Genomic DNA, 18,403 nt, shown 5'->3' on the forward strand with positions numbered 1-18,403 from the left:
TCACTCTGCCGAAGTGAACTGAGTGCATGCATACCAAAACTAAACTAAACTAAACCAAACTAAAAATAATTTCTTTCTATATTTGTGTGTAATTTACAGCAATCCAGAATCTCAGAGCTTTGCCTGTTTGTAATACATGAGCGATAAAATAATAGATTTGATCAGCCAGATTGAAATATCCCAAAACAATGTTTTTGGCACTTGCTTCGTTTTGGTTTCCGATCATGTGTAAGGCCTATTCTGGAATACTGTAACGTCGTGTGGAGCCCTTATATTGTCGTTAACAAAAGAGGTATAGAATCTGTCCAAAAAACAATCTTTTAACCTCTTCTTATACTGAATCTCATTTCAACATCCTTTCAACTGGGCCATACTGCATGTTCATGAACATCCAAGCACTGAAACAAATTCTAAAACATTAATGATCTTATTTCGGAACAAGACCACTCAGCGGAATAATTTTAAAATTTGATTTTCTATGTGCCTGGACGTCAACTTAGAACACACCATTTTTTCTATTCTAGAACAAATCTTGATTGAATTATTGAACAAAACGCCCCGTGATTGACATGACATGAATGTACACCAACTGCGCTGCCAGCATGACGCATAGAAAAGCTAATACGATGAGCCCGGTAAATTCGAACATAAAAATCCAGTTGTTTTCTGATGATGGTAGTATAACTTTTCTTAATATACAAACATTACCCATTTATGATCTGTGAAAGATCGTTCACATAAGCCTCTTCGGTAGCAACGAGCTCCCGCAACGCAAACATCCGCTTTCGAAGAATATCCTCGATGCCTTGCTCATCGGTCAGATTCTCCTCGTTATTTTCGTTTTCGGAAAACTGTGGCGAGATGGCTGGCTTTACCGAAATTGTCGAACCACAACCTCCGATTGTGCTAGCATTGAAGCTATCTCCTCCATTGCTTGATGACGATACTCCAACGGCGGAACTGTCCAATGAACAACTCACCACACTACTGCTTCCTTCATCCATACTATTGGTTGAAGTGATAGCGTCGTTTTCCAGATACTTGAAACTTTGTACTTTCTCCTTAACTATCCGTTCAATTTCCGCAACATCGGCCGTTTGGTTTACGGCGGCAGGTGGCTCATCGAGTGATTTGAGTGATAAAGCTTTCGTTATCTTAGCACTAGTACTTGTCTGGTCTTCGGTGTTCGCAGGTGTTCCGCTCAGTGTCGCGGTTGCATCTTGGATCGGTTTCATAGGTGGTGGCAGCTCGATCGTGGGATCCTCCTCGGCTTCCAATTCGATCTGCGAGGTAGTTATCGATGGTTCCACCTCTTCCAGGGGTTTGTCCTGTAACAGCGAATAAAAGTTCAAAATTACTTTGAGTACTTATCGATTTACAAGATTTACAAGTTACCTTGTTCTTTTTGTCGGAATTCTTCTTACTGATGAATGATTTCTCTACCGGTGGCAACTTGTCTGATTTGCCATGGGACAACTTGCGGAATTGTGTTGGTAACCATTTTTTCCTGCAACGAGGTAATTTTAAAAACTTTATATTGGTGTATGTTGGTGTTTGAAAATAAGAAAAAAAAATTCTATCAATTGAATTCACGATTATGACACTTCAATGCAGGACAACAGTTTCGACATTGTTTGAGAGATATCAGCACCCTATTTTTATATCTATGTTCCTATCTACCCATTTATCTATCTATCTATCGATGCTTGCGATGTTGTATTTGTTTGTACCATTTCGCAATTAATAAACTGAATATAAAGTAGAATACATTGCAAAATGGAATCACTTCACTTCGAATATTGTATCAATGAATAAACAATTGACCACGTGTCTTATCAGTTAGAAATAAGGTGACCACTATAGATATTACGCTTAATATGGAATGCATGTCATTTAAGACCCAGAAACGGATAGACATTAGACATTTGAATATTTTTTGCCACTTGAAAAAGTGTAGCAATTAGATTATATTGGTTTACCTGAATTTAAAATGCCTGAAACAAACGTTTTCGTTGTATTGACAAAATAACGTCATTTTTGCAGCTGTCGAACAAGTTCCAAGCGTTCCAAGCATTCTCGTTCAGTTATCAACACTACCACCCTTCTAAAAGGTCAACATTGAAATTCTGTTCTGCTTCGCTTTGCCCGCAGGCAATAAGTATTCCAATAGAATTTGACACGAGCAAATTTGCTATCTTGAAAATGAACAATGATATTTTTCGAACTAATAATAATAATTAATGTTATTGTAGTGCTAATATTTAGCTAGATTTCCAAACGATCAATGTGGAGACCGACTTCTATCAATGGAATGAGATAACAAGAATGACTGGTGGCTTCTGAACCCCTGCTGCAATTAAATACAACACACGGCGTTTGCACACTTGTTTACATTAGTAGCCGATTAACATTGGATAGTTGCTAAGACAGGTATCGTTGTGATACAACACTGTCAGTAGTTTAACGTTGGCGTGCGAAAATTATCTCAGAGCTTATTTGAAATAAATACAGCATACCTCAAAGGAAGCAGTGGGGTTCTCCCAAGATCAAACTGTGTATGTTGCATAGTATTTTTGCTATCTGTGTCGAATGTGACAAATGGTAATATATGCGTTTTTCAATATTACATACTTGGAATAATAAACATCCGATTTCAAACTGATTTTTGAATAAATGATTCAGATTGTGTGTGTATTATATTGTTAATAAACCTATATTGGGGAATATTCATAGATCAAGACGTTGATGTTTCAAGCATTTTCAACAACTTTTATGTATTTTCCCTACATTCTTCTTCCACAAAATTTGTTTTCAGACCCTTTTGTCTTGCCGTCTTGCCATCTACCTTTCCTCCTTATTTAGTTCTTTATTCAACGCTTGTTCATTTCCCTCTTTCTTACTTATCGGGACGTAGTCATTGTTAGGTTCCGAACACTTGCGGAATATTACAGAAACAACAAAATTGTGCAAGGAATTAGCACGTGTCGCTCATTGAACAACCAACATGCATCATCCAGCTGTGTAGATATAAAAGTCCACAATTAGCAGTACTGTCCTAACTATGGAATCCCCACTCCCTACTAGCGAACTTAAGTGAACTAGTTTCGATGATACTTTCAGCAGTGATCATTTACCTATCATTAGACAAAGGAAGTTTGACGGAGTGAACTGGTTATCGGGACCAAAAACATCGCTCAGTGCTAGATCCCCCACAATCTTGATCAAGAGTAGTTTGGCTTGCGAAGCTTATATTCATAAGTACAATTTCCGCACTAGCGGGCTCCCGGATAGATGGATGGACCTTCCGAATTTAGAGAGGCGATACATGACAGACTTGAAGCTCTTAAAACACATAGGAGCACCGAGACCTAATCCGACAAGTCGTCCTGACCCGACCTCCTCTTTGATCTCGGGAATGGCGTTACCTACCGAATATTTGAGTGTCAAATGAAAAGAGAAAAACGATGACAATTTGCTTGACAATTTGGGTGACATTTTCCTGCTCCAGTTTTCAATGCTTAAAAAATTGAAACGGTAGATTTTTGACCTATACGGAAAATGAGTTAAATGTTTTTTTAGATGTCGAAAAATTACACAACTAGGCAATTTATATTCCTTATGTCCAGGGATGGTAAAAAATCACATTCAACGATCAATGAATAAGTATATCCCTCTAGTCGGATATTTTTAAATCACCCCCAGCAGGCGATGCTCTTTTATTCTTCATATGTACACAGAGAGAAAACTTGGAACGGTTGGAAAAAAGCAATATGAAAGCGGAATCCCCACTGCTTGCACTCTCGAAGCATTACTTCTACTACTCATGTTTTATCGTGAGTGCAAGCCACAAATGGTTAATCCCATTCCATAGAGCAGATGATGAGTTCTTGATCGGAAAGTGTAACAAGAGACGATCAACTGAAATCTTACGACACTCGTCGAGGGATTTTTAATTCTCTATTGCATTGTCCGCAGTGAGTGGCTGACTCAGTCTCGTGTCGATTTTATTTTGCTGTCGTCTTCCGCCCGATGAACAGCAGACGGGTAATGGATGCAATTGATTAATTTTATTACCAGCAGATTTGGGCGAATCTCATCCCGCCCAAAATCGTTTTTTAAATACCAATAATTCTGAACATTCACAGTTCTCTCCAAATAATTTTTCCAATAGTAATTCAATTAGTGACTTCACGAAACACCTTTCGGATTCTTTTTTATTTTGTAGATAAACGTATCACATATTTGATTAATTCAATTCTGTGTGGTTACGTTCTTCGTTGCGAATAAATGTAATGAATTAGTATGGACGTATTTTATTCATATATCGTGGACTTCCGACATATCTGGCAGTAGATTTATCGAACGACTAATGTTTTTTTATATCCCTTCAAACTTGTTGCATCTCTCAAGTGTACATATTGCTTTGACCGCAGATTTGGCATGGTTAAATCTGTTTAATTTCAGGTATTCAGTCTTCATTTTGTCGAATGAATACTGTTGGAATAATAGGTATCGCAGCAAATGATTATCAACATCCTACCTTATCATCAAACGGTATGCGAAGAATTTCAGTGAACTGACGGCATTGGAATATATGCTCTTTGAGGACCACACAATTATTATCAGAGCTGATAAACTGGAAGTCATGAACATCAATTCAATGTGCCCAAGATAAATTTATCCTTTGAAGTTCATTAACCTTTCTAAAGATGATCAGATGGAATATGTCGTCTGGAATAACCTGTCCAACACCTTATGATCGTAATATTGTTTTTGCTATTATTCTGATGTTTCATAACACGGAACTCTATTGATTATTCGCCGAAAATGAATAAAAAATATCCTTGAAGTTAGCCTACGGTTTTAGTAGCAGTGCAATATGGTGAGCCAGTCTCAGGATAAGAAAACATTTAAAAATAAAGCTTTTTTTTTGAATGAATCAATAGTAAAACAAAACGTCAAAAAATTTCTCAGCTTTGTGATAGCAGAGAATCATTATCCATTTGAGTTGTATGAGTATTCCCCCCCCCCCCACAAACTGTGGATAGTCTATCTGCATACAAATTATGTAGAGTTCCACAATCCAAAAATTTTATGAGCAAATATTTACGTGCTTACACAAAAAAACACATGTTGACATATTTGCGCTAATTTATGTTTTTTGATTAATTCAAGGTAATCAAGGTCTTTTCTAGCCACCAGTTTACTCGGGCCCGAAAAAAGAGGTCTGTATTTAGGCTGGCGGAAAAATATATCTCGCAAGACCACGTGTTCGATATCGTAATAGCCTTGGCCAATAACGCATTTACATTAACTCATAAAATTAGTGATTTGAGGGGGATTATTGTTTGTAGTCTCTTGTAGATTAATTTAAACACCATCTGAGAAATCCTCTGTGAAACATTAAACATGAAAGTCGTCCTATCTGCTGTAGCGCATTTTTGACGTAGGATTACGTCTTTCGGGAACATATTGGGGTACAAACTGAAAATCGAAAATCGAGCGCATCGTGAAAATTGTCCAATTTCAAACGTTTATTGCACAGTCATTTCATGATGGATTGATGAAATTTTTGCGTCAATCGATTTCGGCACTCCATAACAATTTTATATATTGAAGAAAGTAATATATGTCATGAAACTAACTATCGAATAATTGAAAAATCTCAACCCTAACGGAAATACCCACTTCTGATTGGTCGAAATTGACGACACATGCGGCGGGTCCCTAACAGAGACATCAAAACCAAGCTGCCTAGGGGAAATCGGTATTGCAAACACATAAAAGTAGGGGGAGCTTTTACTCCTACCTATGAAGGCGAATGAACTGCAAAGTTTAAAGCCTCTCAAAAACAAAGATTGGAATACTCCCACCGAAATGTGTTTCCTAACAGGGACATCAAAAATCCCGGGGGATTTTTGCAAATATATGCAAGTCTGGGGCACTTTAATATTGCAAGTAAGGTGAGTGATACGATTTATTCTAGCAAATAAAATTTGAAACTTCAATGTTGGTTGCTTCGTGAAATTTCATATCAATGACCGATCGATTGTGTTGTGTAAAGTGTAAAATTGTATATGGTAGCAGTTGTGTTAAAAATGATTTGATGTATGAAAGGATTTATTTCAATTTTCATAAAATAAAACCAAGGTGTGTTCCAGCTCGAGAACAGGTCATTTGGTTTAAGCTGTCAGTTTTTTGTGTTCATTTTCACCCAAGGAAAGTTTATACGGCGATAATAATTGGAAAAGTGAAGAAATATTGGAAAAAGTGATTTCCTCTATGCTCTACATATAGCATTAGGTGTTGTTAGTCCGATTGAAATTCGCATTGGGTTGAATAAACTATCATAAATCAAAAATTATAAATGAAAATTTCCTTTTCCGTTTCAAATATGTTTTTTCTATATTAAAGTAACATGTTTTTACTGATGAGAAAAAATTATAATTGTGTTCGTCATTGTTAATTATCTCATATTACATTGGTGAGTTTTTTCTTTATTTCATCCATACATAACACAGAAGGCATCTCGTCTAGGATCAGAGGTTTTCATCATATCTCGTTCCACTTCAGTATCTTTTATCTGATACGCACCATTCAACGACTGTTTACCATCCTTCTGTCATCATCACTCGGTAAACACTGGTAGAGTGAACAAACAATACTCAACAATCAAACAAAACGCTCCCTTTCAGGGCCTCCAAAACATTATCAAAGAGTTTAAGGATGTAATTCTTCAAACATATCCAAAATTACTAGATAGCCTAACGGAATCCTACGTCAACTATGCGGTCGTGTCTCGGACACAACTCTCCTGTGTCTTTTTTTTATTTTACCCAGTTTCATCGAAGTAAACGCACTCGGAAAGGAAAATTGAACGCCCGGACGAGAGAGCGAGAATAGTAAAGAGTACGTCATAGAGACACTCATTCCCATGGAGCAAATTCTTGTTAGGAGTTGTAAACAAAACGAGGACGGAGAGTAACTCAATTATTCGAACTAGTTTCAGTCTAGCAATGCTTTGGTCAACTCAGAGTTACCAAGTGAAAATCATTTGGTTATGATGGGTGAGGATTATTAGTTAGTCGCAGTATGCACAGATTTCGATCTGTGCAGTTTGCGATTAATCGTAAATCACATCATGCTCCCTTGTTTTCCATCCTTGCTTATGTCTGCCTTTCAAAACAAGCTGTATAAACAGAATTCACATGCTACCTGTAGTACACGGCATACCCGTTATTTGATAAAAGTCGGGGTGGCCTTGAACCGACCTCAAAAAGGTGGTCCTAAACCGTCCTCTGTTTTTGCTTCGTAGTTATTCAACACGTTCAGTCGGGCGCTTTTAAGCGATGACCGTTGATGTTTTCGTTTTCGTTTTCGTTTTCGTTTTCGTTTTCGTTTTCGTTTTCGTTTTCGTTTTCGTTTTCGTTTTCGTTTTCGTTTTCGTTTTCGTTTTCGTTTTCGTTTTCGTTTTCGTTTTCGTTTTCGTTTTCGTTTTCGTTTTCGTTTTCGTTTTCGTTTTCGTTTTCGTTTTCGTTTTCGTTTTCGTTTTCGTTTTCGTTTTCGTTTTCGTTTTCGTTTTCGTTTTCGTTTTCGTTTTCGTTTTCGTTTTCGTTTTCGTTTTCGTTTTCGTTTTCGTTTTCGTTTTCGTTTTCGTTTTCGTTTTCGTTTTCGTTTTCGTTTTCGTTTTCGTTTTCGTTTTCGTTTTCGTTTTCGTTTTCGTTTTCGTTTTCGTTTTCGTTTTCGTTTTCGTTAGTCATTTGCGAAGTAATTTCGAATTTGGCCTCTTTTCTTAACACTTAACAGTTTCTTAACAGTTATGTAAATCGAAAACTCATTCAGTGCGACTGCGTTTGAGATGCCAATTTTGTGATACGAGATTGCGCTTGCGACAACGCTAATCTCATATGGGCGATGTCAAGTCAGAGGGAACCAAGTCGCAAAATTGAAAATTTCGAGTTATTGATTACATTTGGGCATTATGTAAGTTTCATACCACATTTACCAGATTTGGAAAATTACGCATACAGCAGGAATAACGGATTGTAATTGTTATAATTGGTCAACGAAAACCCCTCATAAAGGGTGTGTCACATCAAATTTCATCACGGAAAAAACGCTGTAGAAATTTAATTTTCAGGAATTATATCTTCAGCTTTCGCTTATAATCAGATAAGAGTGTATAGATCACGTTGGCCACGTGTGCACTCATTTCGAGAATCCGGAGTTGTCACATCGGGACATCGGTAAGATGCTGGGAATTGTCCAATCCACGGTCAGCAGAGTACTAAAACGATACTTCGAGAACCTAACCATCGACCGGAAGGTGAAGAACGGCAAAAATGGATGCTCCGTCAGTGAAAAAGATCACAAGCGCGTAGTTAAGCAGTTTAGACGGGATCCGAGAAGTTCGGTCCGGGATGTCGCCAATAAGCTGAATTTGTCAAGTTCATTTGTCCAGCGGACCAAGCAGCGGGAGGGCCTGCGTACATACAAGGTTCAGAAGGCTCCTAACCGCGACGAAAGGCAAAACATGGCTGACGAAGCCGCATTGCCTGGTAATGGACGATGAAACCTACGTCAAAGCGGACTTTCGTCAGCTGCCGGGCCTGTTGTTCTTCTCCGCAGAGGACAAATTCAGCGTTCCGGAGGAGATTTGCAAGCAGAAACTATCCAAGTTTGCCAAAAAGTACATGGTGTGGCAAGCGATCTGCTCTTGCGGAAAGCGGAGCGCCCCCTTCGTGATGATCGGCACGGTAAACGGGCAGGTTTACCTTAAGGAGTTCCTACAGAAGCGCTTATTACCACTATTGAAGCAGCACGAGGGCCCGACCATCTTCCGGCCGGATCTCGCTTCGTGCCACTATTCAAAGGACGTGTTGGAGTGGTACGAAGTCAACGGGGTCACCTTCGTGCCAAAGGAAATGAACCCGCCCAACGCGCCGGAGCTTCGCCCAACAGAGAAATTATGAAGCAGGCCCTCCGGAAGAACCCAAAAGTTGTCAAATCGGAGGCGGACTTCAAGAGAAAATGGATTTCTGTTCAAAAAAAACTACAATCTGACGTTGTACAGAACCTTATGGACGGGGTAAAGAGGAAGGTGCGAGCATACGGGCTTGGGCTCGAAGTATGAATAAAAAGAAAATGCCAAAAGTTGTTTAATAGTTTTTATTTTACTGTCTAAAATTTTCAAAAGGATCGGTCTACTGGGCAAATTTCTACAGAGTTTTTTCCGTGATGCAATTTGATGTGACACACCCTTTAGTATAAGAATCAACCATTGGACCCTCCAGGTTTTTACGAACTTTTTGGTCAAAACACCATGGCACTAAAACGCACAGTGAATAGCTACTCGACGGTATCTCTGGCCCACCTTGTATAATCAGTTTGTTTCTACGTTCTTTGGGGAAGTACATGTGCTTTGCATTCTGAATATTTAAACGTTATATGCTTTGAGACTGTTCCGATATTTAGTTGATATTGTTCATCAAATTCATGGAAACACACTATTTTGATCTATAAATGTCGATGCACAATTGCGTTCGATACTCACCCACTGAAGCCCTTCCGTTTGTTGACCGGCGACGTGTGCTGATTTGATAGAATACAGTCATTTTCCTGTGGTACTTCTGCAAAGAGAGCAAAAAAGTAATTTTCAATCAATCGGTCGAATTTACATGCAAAAAATTATGGCGATCTTCCATCAGTTTTGCCAATAGCGGCGGCAACCAAATGTCCAGCCCTCAATTGAATTGCGCAATTTAGCGTGCCTATAAATCTACTAAACGGCCTTCACACAATGACATTTTCGAATGATCATATCCATATATAAACGCGAAGGCCAACCAACCAGCTTCTCTCTTACAAATCTGGCTCTAGTTTGGCTTTCGTAATCCATCGCTGCCGCTTGGCTGGAATCAAATGCAATTTATCTATTCTATTTAACTTCCATTGAATTGTGTATGCACCGGCGGTTGGTTCACTAGCGCAAATAAAAAATTACAAGATTGTGCATTTTTCGAAGGAGCGCCCCCTCTGGTACTATCTCTCGCCGCTTTAGTCTTTAGTTGGCTTCAATTATTTTCGTCGTTTGCGTTTGTGTTCATGGTTATTGCCGCAATTAAAATCACAACTGTTTATCAAAGTTGTTTATATTTTCGTCGGCCGGTTTAGAATTAACCCACCACCTGTCTGATTGAAATGTGTGACCTACATGCGATGTAACACTTGTTGCTACATCATGCATGTGGAGGCACATTTTGTTCATCCAATTCATATTTTTACAATTTGTTTAACATATAATTTCAAAGTATGTTGAAACATTGCTCAAATATATTGATATAATTTTACTTATATTTCTACACTCTTGTAAAGTCTCGTAAGGTTCGAACTGAAAAAAAATATTATGGTTCAAACATATCATTGTAAATTGTTGTTGACGGTGCATCCGGTAGGCTTATTACAACATTTGTTGTGCTATTCCATACATTCCGTATAGTAGCGCCAAATAATGGTTGTCGAAGAGTGCGATAAACTACAAAATATCAGAGAAACTCATGGAAGCTGGAAGCACTTGATACCAGCTGGAGATGAGTTTAAACAATATATTCACATCTTTCAGAATATTTTTCTTGTAATGGGTTTTTCTATAACATTATATAATAGTATAGAACATTAGATTGGCAACAATTTCCATTCTTCAAAGACCATTGCCGTTTTTGTAGAAAAATTCAAGAGCTTTTCTAAAATCAAATCAATTGAACAATTGTTGTGGGGCAAAAGTTTGCAGTGGCTGTGATGTAAAAGTTCGCTCTAGTGTTTTGCTGTAGAATATCTATAAAGTGCTTTCAATCAAAATATTTCCATACAGAACCTACGAGAGCTGGAAGAAACGCGCTCCAGAAATGCTTCACACCTGACTTTGGACGCAGTAATGTAACCACAAAACTCAACGTCTGGATCACTGTTTTTTTGAGCATTGAAACTCACTTTTCAGAGGCGTGTAGAAACTGGATGGCAAACAACCCAGCACGGGGTTTTACCCAATTCTAAACAGCAGAATTATTTGGTATATACCTTGTTGGAATTATCTATAAAAAATGAGGAGCTTAGAATGAAAGGGGTGTAAGTGATTTGATCGATTTCTCTTCATCAACTTTCTCTCCAGTTAATAACTCAACTGCAAAAACGTTCCAATTCGAGTTTGCTATAGAATCCGATAGACCAGATTGTCAAATACAGCTGGGAAGGAGTTTGCAGCTATGTTATGACCAAAAGAGAGAGTCGATGTAGAGAAATCGATGATGTCACTTACACCCCTTTCATTTTGAGCCCCTCAATTGGAATTTTATCTCACCTTCTAACCATAAGATACCGTTCCAAATGAAATGAACTACGATTGCAATATTCTAAGCTAGTGTGAGAGAGAATTATAAAATCGAGAACTGACGGTCACTATATAGGCAGCATGTCTTAGAGGCGAATGAACTTCAAAGTTTAAAGCCTCTTAAAAACAAAGAAAGAAAGAAAGAAGGCAGCATCTCTGTACAGCTTGATCCTCTTTACCAAAATACAGATTAAACAGTACGGACGAATTTTTATCTCCTTTTTACTTTGATCGGTCGATGATTGTCCTTTCTGCGTGGTTCTATTGTGCGTTTTGCACAAGTTTTTGGAGTGCGTGTTTTCGGTTAGTAGTAAAATCTAGCGAAGTAGTTCTTCGAGTGCGGTAAGACGTCTATCGTCATCATACCTTATTTGGTACATACCGATTGCACAAAGAACGCACTAGTAGGGAAGCAATGTTAGAATGATATTCGCAGCTAGAATGGATCGTCTCTACATCGTGGTTCTCCTGCGGTTATCATGGGATGGATATTTGTTAGTGGAAGGGGCTCTCTACTTCTTCACTTATATCAACACCCGACGACGGAGGGATCTATGGGAAAACACTCCTACTATAATACAAATCGATTATATAACCGGTTCGATCTTTCTAATTCTTCAATGCTTGTTGACGGCATCTGAAAGAACATACTTCACTCTACACTCTTTTTATATATTAGGCTGTCAAAAAAGTCCTGCGGTATTTTTTTTGAATTTTCATTTGTTCATATGCCAACTTCATAATACCCCTGTTATAGAAGCTCGCTTCCATATTGGCAAAAAACTCGGATAGCCAATTTTCACAGGCCTCTTTTGTGGCTAACTTCTGACTACCTAGCTCGTTCGCCATGGACAAAAACAGGTGGTAGTCACTTGGTGCAAGGTCCGGACTATACGGCGGATGCAAAAGAACCTCCCATCCGAGCTCCCGGAGCTTCTGGCGCGTCACCAAAGAAGTGTGTGGCCTGGCGTTGTCCTGATGGAAGACAATGCGGCCTCTGTTTATCAAAGATGGCCTCTTCTTCATGAGTGCTACCTTCAAGCGGTCCAGTTGTTGGCAGTACAGGTCCGAATTGAGCGTTTGGCTATAGGGAAGCAGCTCATAATAGATTATTCCTTGACAATCCCACCAAACACACAGCAGAACTTTCCTGGCCGTTAATGAGGGCTTGGCCACCGTCTGAGCCGCTTCAGCGGGCTTCGACCACGACCGTTTGCGCTTCACGTTGTCGTAAGTGACCCACTTTTCATCGCCAGTCACCATCCGCTTCAGAAACGGGTCGATTTTGTTGCGATTCAGCAGCGATTCACATGCGTCGATACGGTCAAAGATGTTTTTTTGCGTCAACGTGTGTGGCACCCATACATCGAGCTTCTTTGTGAATCCAAGCTTCTTCAAATGGTTAATAACGGTTTGATGACTTATTCCCAGCTCTTGGCCGATGCTACGGCTGCTACTATGCCGGTATTTCTCGGCTAATTCAACGATTTTGTCGCAATTTTCGACGACAGGCCTTCTGGAACGTGGCGCATCTTCGACGACCTCTACACCAGACCGAAAACGTTGAAGCCATCGTTGTGCGGTGGAAATGGAAACTGTATCGGGTCCATAAACTGCACAAATCTTATTGGCAGCTTGAGATGCATTTTTGCCATTGTCATAGTAGTACTGTAAAATATGTCGGATTTTCTCTTTATTTTGCTCCATATTTGCGACACTATAACTCACGAACGACTTAACCAAACAAAACACTGTCAAGGACTGTATTATAGCGCGCAAAAATACCTTTCCAACAAGCTATAGTATGACTCGATACAATGAATACAACTAGAACTACGTGCTTATAACGACACCTCGCGGAAATACCGCAGGACTTTTTTGACAGCCTAATATATTGATTTGAAATATAAAAGTTAGACAATAAAAAACCGTTCTTTCATAGTCATGCCCTAATGAAACATAAAATTAAAAGCGATATATTGAAATATAGAATTGTTCTACAAAGTTATTCAAAATAACGGAGGCTACAACATTGTCGAACTATGTTTGCATCTATCTATAAAGATAAAAAAGTTAGATTTTTTATTTCGTCGAAAATGTTGGTCACCCTATTTTGGACGACATGAAAATGAGCGTCCAAGCGATGTAACAACTTTGTTCAAGACAGTTTTTGGCTAGAGAATGAAGATCTTCCATAAAGTTGATTTTAGCGCTTTCTATCTAAGTTGCGTTGAAGTCACCATGAAAAAAACGGGGTTTTTGCTTTTTTGGTTTTCATTTATATATCGATTATTTCAAAAGATAAAAACAAACTTTGTTATAAAAAGTTTTCTTAAATAACTGGGGCTATAACATTGTTGAACTATGTTTACCTAAATCTATAAAGATAAGAAAGTTAAATTATTTATTTCATCGTAAATTTTGGTCACCCTATTTTTGAGTATATCAAAATAAGCGTTCTATCATATGCAACAACTTTGTCGAAGAAAGTTTTTGTCTAGAGAATAACTGTCTAAATGTTAATTTTCACTTAAATGCACCTCCTGGACCATTGTGCATTGTTCAATCGCTTTATTCAATGCGTAATCTTCCCCAATGCATAGTAACAGTCTTATGTTTTCCCTGTATTCAAGAAAGGGAAGCATGTGAAAAATGATCGAGGAATCGCTTGTTTATGGGCCATCTCCAAACTTAATAATTGTCCTCGAATTCGATTTTTCCGCTGCCTTCGACAAAATATTTCATCAAATTACGATTACGCCGTTCTGGTTGGTTTTACTTAACGCGGTTCATGCCAACAGAAACAACAGAGAATATAACTCATTATATTTGGAAGAGATGCAGCTGTGACTCGTCAAATATTCGATGTCACAAGTTGTTACGTCAAAATCGAGAAGGGGAACCGTCCTTCTCATTTATTTCATTCAAAATAAGTGTTCCCGAGACAATCGTTAGACTGATTTTATCCAATGATTTTTGGCTTGAAGGTGTGTTTATATCTCCTTTATCTAATCGAAAACCATCAGCAGACGCAGTTCAGCTGCTGCCACCTGATGACCTACAACTAGAGTCAGTTGATCATCAAAGCAGTTCCCAAACAACACAAGCCGCTTTTTTATACAAAGCTCCCCCACCCACTTTGACTCGAGCCACGACATAATTATATACTACCAAAATGTTGGCGGAATGAACACTTCGATCAACGAATATTATCTCACATGTTCTGATGCGTCATATGATGTCTATGCTTTCACCGAAACGTGGCTCAATAGTAATACGTTGTCGCAACAATTGTTCGGTTCTCCGTACACAGTATACCGTTCAGATCGATCCGTAGAAAATCGTACGAAGACCACTGGTGGTGGAGTTTTACTGGCAATAAATTCGAAATTCATATCACGAGAATTGCTTCCTCCTGATGGCTGTACTGTTGAGCAAATTTGGTTTACCGTGCCGTTCTATAACCACACTGCTTATATTGGCATTGTCTACATACCTCCAGATCGCATAAACGACTCAACAGTAATAGATCCGCACATCTACTCGCTCAGTTGGATAACAAATCCAATATCACTGACTGACAACATTCTTTTACTTGATGATTTCTATTTGTCCGGTATTAGTTGAACTCAGAGTACCATATCCATATTCTTTACGCTCATCTATGAACTATTTAATCGAACGTTTACTAGACTTTTTTAGTGTTGCCGGTTTGTGTTAAATGAACGGAATCCTCAACGATAACAATTGTATGCTCGACCTATGTTTCTCCAATTCAGAAATGGTTCACAACACAACGGTGATCAAAGCTCCATCCGCTTTAGTTAAAATATGTCGTCATCATCCTCCGTTTCTTGTTTCATTGCCCGAAACGTCACCACTCGTTTTTATTGAAACCATCGAGCTACTAACTACAATTATCGTAAAGCGATTTTTTTATTAACGAATCGTTTCTTCACAAGTATCAACTGGGACGACATTCTGATTGACTGCGATACAGAGGTAGTCACGCAGTCTTTATCTAATGATATCTTCTATGCGATTGATCGATTTGTCCCCAAGAAAACAGCCTACAACTCTCGTTATCCGCCATGGTCTAATCATCTTTTGAAACGTTTGAAGAGGGAAAAACGTTCTACTTTGAGGAAATTTTCCAGCCTCCGTTGTGCTTTTTGTAAAGTCCGTTACTCAGAAATCAACTAAGACTATAAAGGATTGAACAGAGCGCTATTTGGAGCTCATCTGGACCGTGTTCAGAGTAATCTGAAAAAAAACCCACAATAATTTTGGAGATTTGTTGATGTGCAGAGGAAGGAGTCAGGTCTACCAACCATAATGACACGCAACAATGTGGATGCATCAAACAAAATAAGCATATGTGAGCTATTTCAAGAACAATTCAGTGGTGTTCTCGTTGGCAAAAGACTCCACAAGGAGCAAATTTATGAAGCTGCCAGTAGTGTACCTTGCCTACCTGCTATCTGTATTAATCCTACTATAAGTTCCAGCAAAGTACAACTTGCTTGTTTGGATCATAAGAAATCTTCGAATTCTGGACCAGATGGCATCCCTTCTATCGTATTGAAAAAGTGTTCAAGCATACTATCTTCAATGCGAAGTCTATTGTTCAGTCGCTCACTACGCTGTGGAGTTTTCCCAAAGGCATGGAAAAATTCATTCGTTTACCCCGTTTTTAAAAAAGGCAACAAAAAGGAAATCAAAAAATATAGAGGTATTGCTTGCCTTTGTTCTATCTACAAACTATTTGAAATAATAGTTTTGGATTTCATCTCACACGCCTGCAGCCCAAGAGCTTCTACAAATCTGGTGCTGTACATATCGTTCATCGCCCGCTCTCTACAGTCTCGTAACCAAATCAATGCTGTTTATACACATTTTTTAGCCGCGCTCGGCAAAATCAATCACGATCGCTGTCGCTAAACTCCTGCATTTAGGTTTCCATTGTTCCCTTTTGAACTGGTTACACTCATATCTGACCGATCGTGTGATGTCAGTGAAAATCGGCGATCCGTTTCATCTCCTTTTCGGGTGACATCGGGCGTACCGCAAGGAAGTCATCTTGGTCCTTACATATTCCTGCTTTACCTCAATGAAATTAATCTTTGTCTAAAGTGTCCCAAAGTTGCATATGCGGACGATTTTAAATTGTTCCACAGCAACAACTCGATATTTTCTCTGATTGGTGCGAAACCAATAGAATGGTTTTAAATCCAGCAAAGTGTTCAGTCATATCATATAAGGCGGAAACGATCGCCTGTAACATTTTTCTATAAAATACGCAGTATCTAATTTCCTCGAAAATCGATTGTGCTGATCTTCTTCAGTCGATCGATTTTAATATACGCTTTCGTAACCTGCATTCTCATACATTTCTCAGCCTTCCTCACTCTCACACAAACTACGGTTACAACGAACCCGTATCGAGTATGTTTCGTGTATTTAACCGTTGCTACTTGTCTTATGACTTTCACTTATCTCGCGCAAGTTTAAGAAAGGCATTCTTGAGCGCTCTTTCCAGTTAGGGATAGTTTTAAGTAGATTAAGTATTTTAAGTTATTAATTTATTAGGTATCATTAGGGCACACATGTTCAGGCCTGTTGATAGTGATTAATAAACAAAACAAAACAATCATCACGAACTGTTGCGCCCAATCAGGTAAACCTGTTTATGTATCTTTGCGCCTAACGAAATGAATTAAGTGAACCAGTACATAGGTGTCTTCTGATGATTTTCGGATAGTAGATAACAACTCGAATGCCTTTCGTGGAGTGCGAAGCCCGACATCACGGAGATGAGATGACAGCACATGTCAAAAACTAATAATTCCTTTGGGAGAATTACCCGAAGCAATCTTGTGCGTTAGTATCACAATTGTGAAATTCGTTAAATTTGAAAGTGTTTCTTCTAATTAGCAAACTAAGCCACGGGATGTTCTGCGGATTCATGTCAAATTTTCACTTGCGCACTACTCCAGATAAACCCCAGACATGAGTTACAATCAAGGGATGCAAAATTCCTAAAAAAAGTATGACATTGAAGAAAAACAGTTTTCAAATTAGGTTCGTGATTTGAGATGTGATTTACGCAACAAATTTTATTGACATCCGAAGTGCCGGATTAAGATCCACCTCTATTCAAGGAACATTGCATTTATTTTCACAACGATTTGCATATGAAATTAATGATGGAAAGAAAATGAAAGCAGGAAAAGTGGGAATAGGCGATTCCTGGTTCCAAGTTTCAATCTACCTCCCGCTTCAATTTTCATTACACAAGGTTCTCACTCCATATTTTTTATATTCGTTCATCCAATTGCACAATTTTCGAATAGCATCGCATGCACAGAACAAATCTGAAATGCAGTTTCACCCACTCAATACCTGGCAACAAGCCAGGTATTGAGTGGGTGATTTTTTGTTAGAACCTTCCCATCATTGGAAAATGATTGTCCATAGTATTGTTTCATCTTCTCTTCTCTCACCAAAAATCAACATCTAGAAATATTTGACAAAATATATCACCAACAGCACTTACACCATACTTCTTCCAACATCATTCGTTACTTTGCAGCGGCGTCATTTGCGCACCTCTCATACTTAGCATAATTAAGACACCAAAAAGAGCGACTACGATGGAACTCTACACATCAATAAGCTGATTCACAACGGTCTTATTTTTGAAACACCAGCGCAACAAGCATGACATTACCCCGTACTGCGACTTTTGGTCAAATGAGAGTCGTCGCACCGAAGGACATATTTAAGAGAACATTTTATTAATACTGTTTTCGCAATAACTAGCAAACAAAAAATCATCACCTGAACACGACAGTGTTGCGCTTCTTCTCTGGCTGTCGTACTTTTATTTACGTGATGGAAGAGTAAACCGACCGCACCTTCCTGGCCCGAAGAATTGATACGCTAGACTAGCTGCGGTACTGGCACGGCGCCGTTTCAACCTGTTCGATTAGAGACCATAGCGACAGTACTGTTCAA

The 18,403-nt window shown here is 38.7% G+C and overlaps 1 protein-coding gene across 5 annotated transcripts in view; it reads right to left on the bottom strand.

Annotated features, from left to right (window-relative positions):
- LOC129771361 (triple functional domain protein) overlaps positions 1–18,403 on the bottom strand; it is a 143,784-nt gene that overhangs the window by 22,742 nt on the left and 102,639 nt on the right. For all 5 annotated transcript variants that reach the window (XM_055774919.1, XM_055774920.1, XM_055774923.1 and 2 more), the window contains exons 9-11: positions 9,554–9,629; positions 1,396–1,507; positions 709–1,328 (exon numbers count right to left, since the gene is read on the bottom strand). In XM_055774919.1, coding sequence (XP_055630894.1) covers positions 709–1,328; positions 1,396–1,507; positions 9,554–9,629 — 808 coding nt within the window. The remainder of the gene's footprint in view (positions 1–708; positions 1,329–1,395; positions 1,508–9,553; positions 9,630–18,403) is intronic.

This window comes from Toxorhynchites rutilus, chromosome 2, assembly GCF_029784135.1.
Source record: "Toxorhynchites rutilus septentrionalis strain SRP chromosome 2, ASM2978413v1, whole genome shotgun sequence".
Classification (NCBI taxonomy): domain Eukaryota; kingdom Metazoa; phylum Arthropoda; class Insecta; order Diptera; family Culicidae; genus Toxorhynchites; species Toxorhynchites rutilus.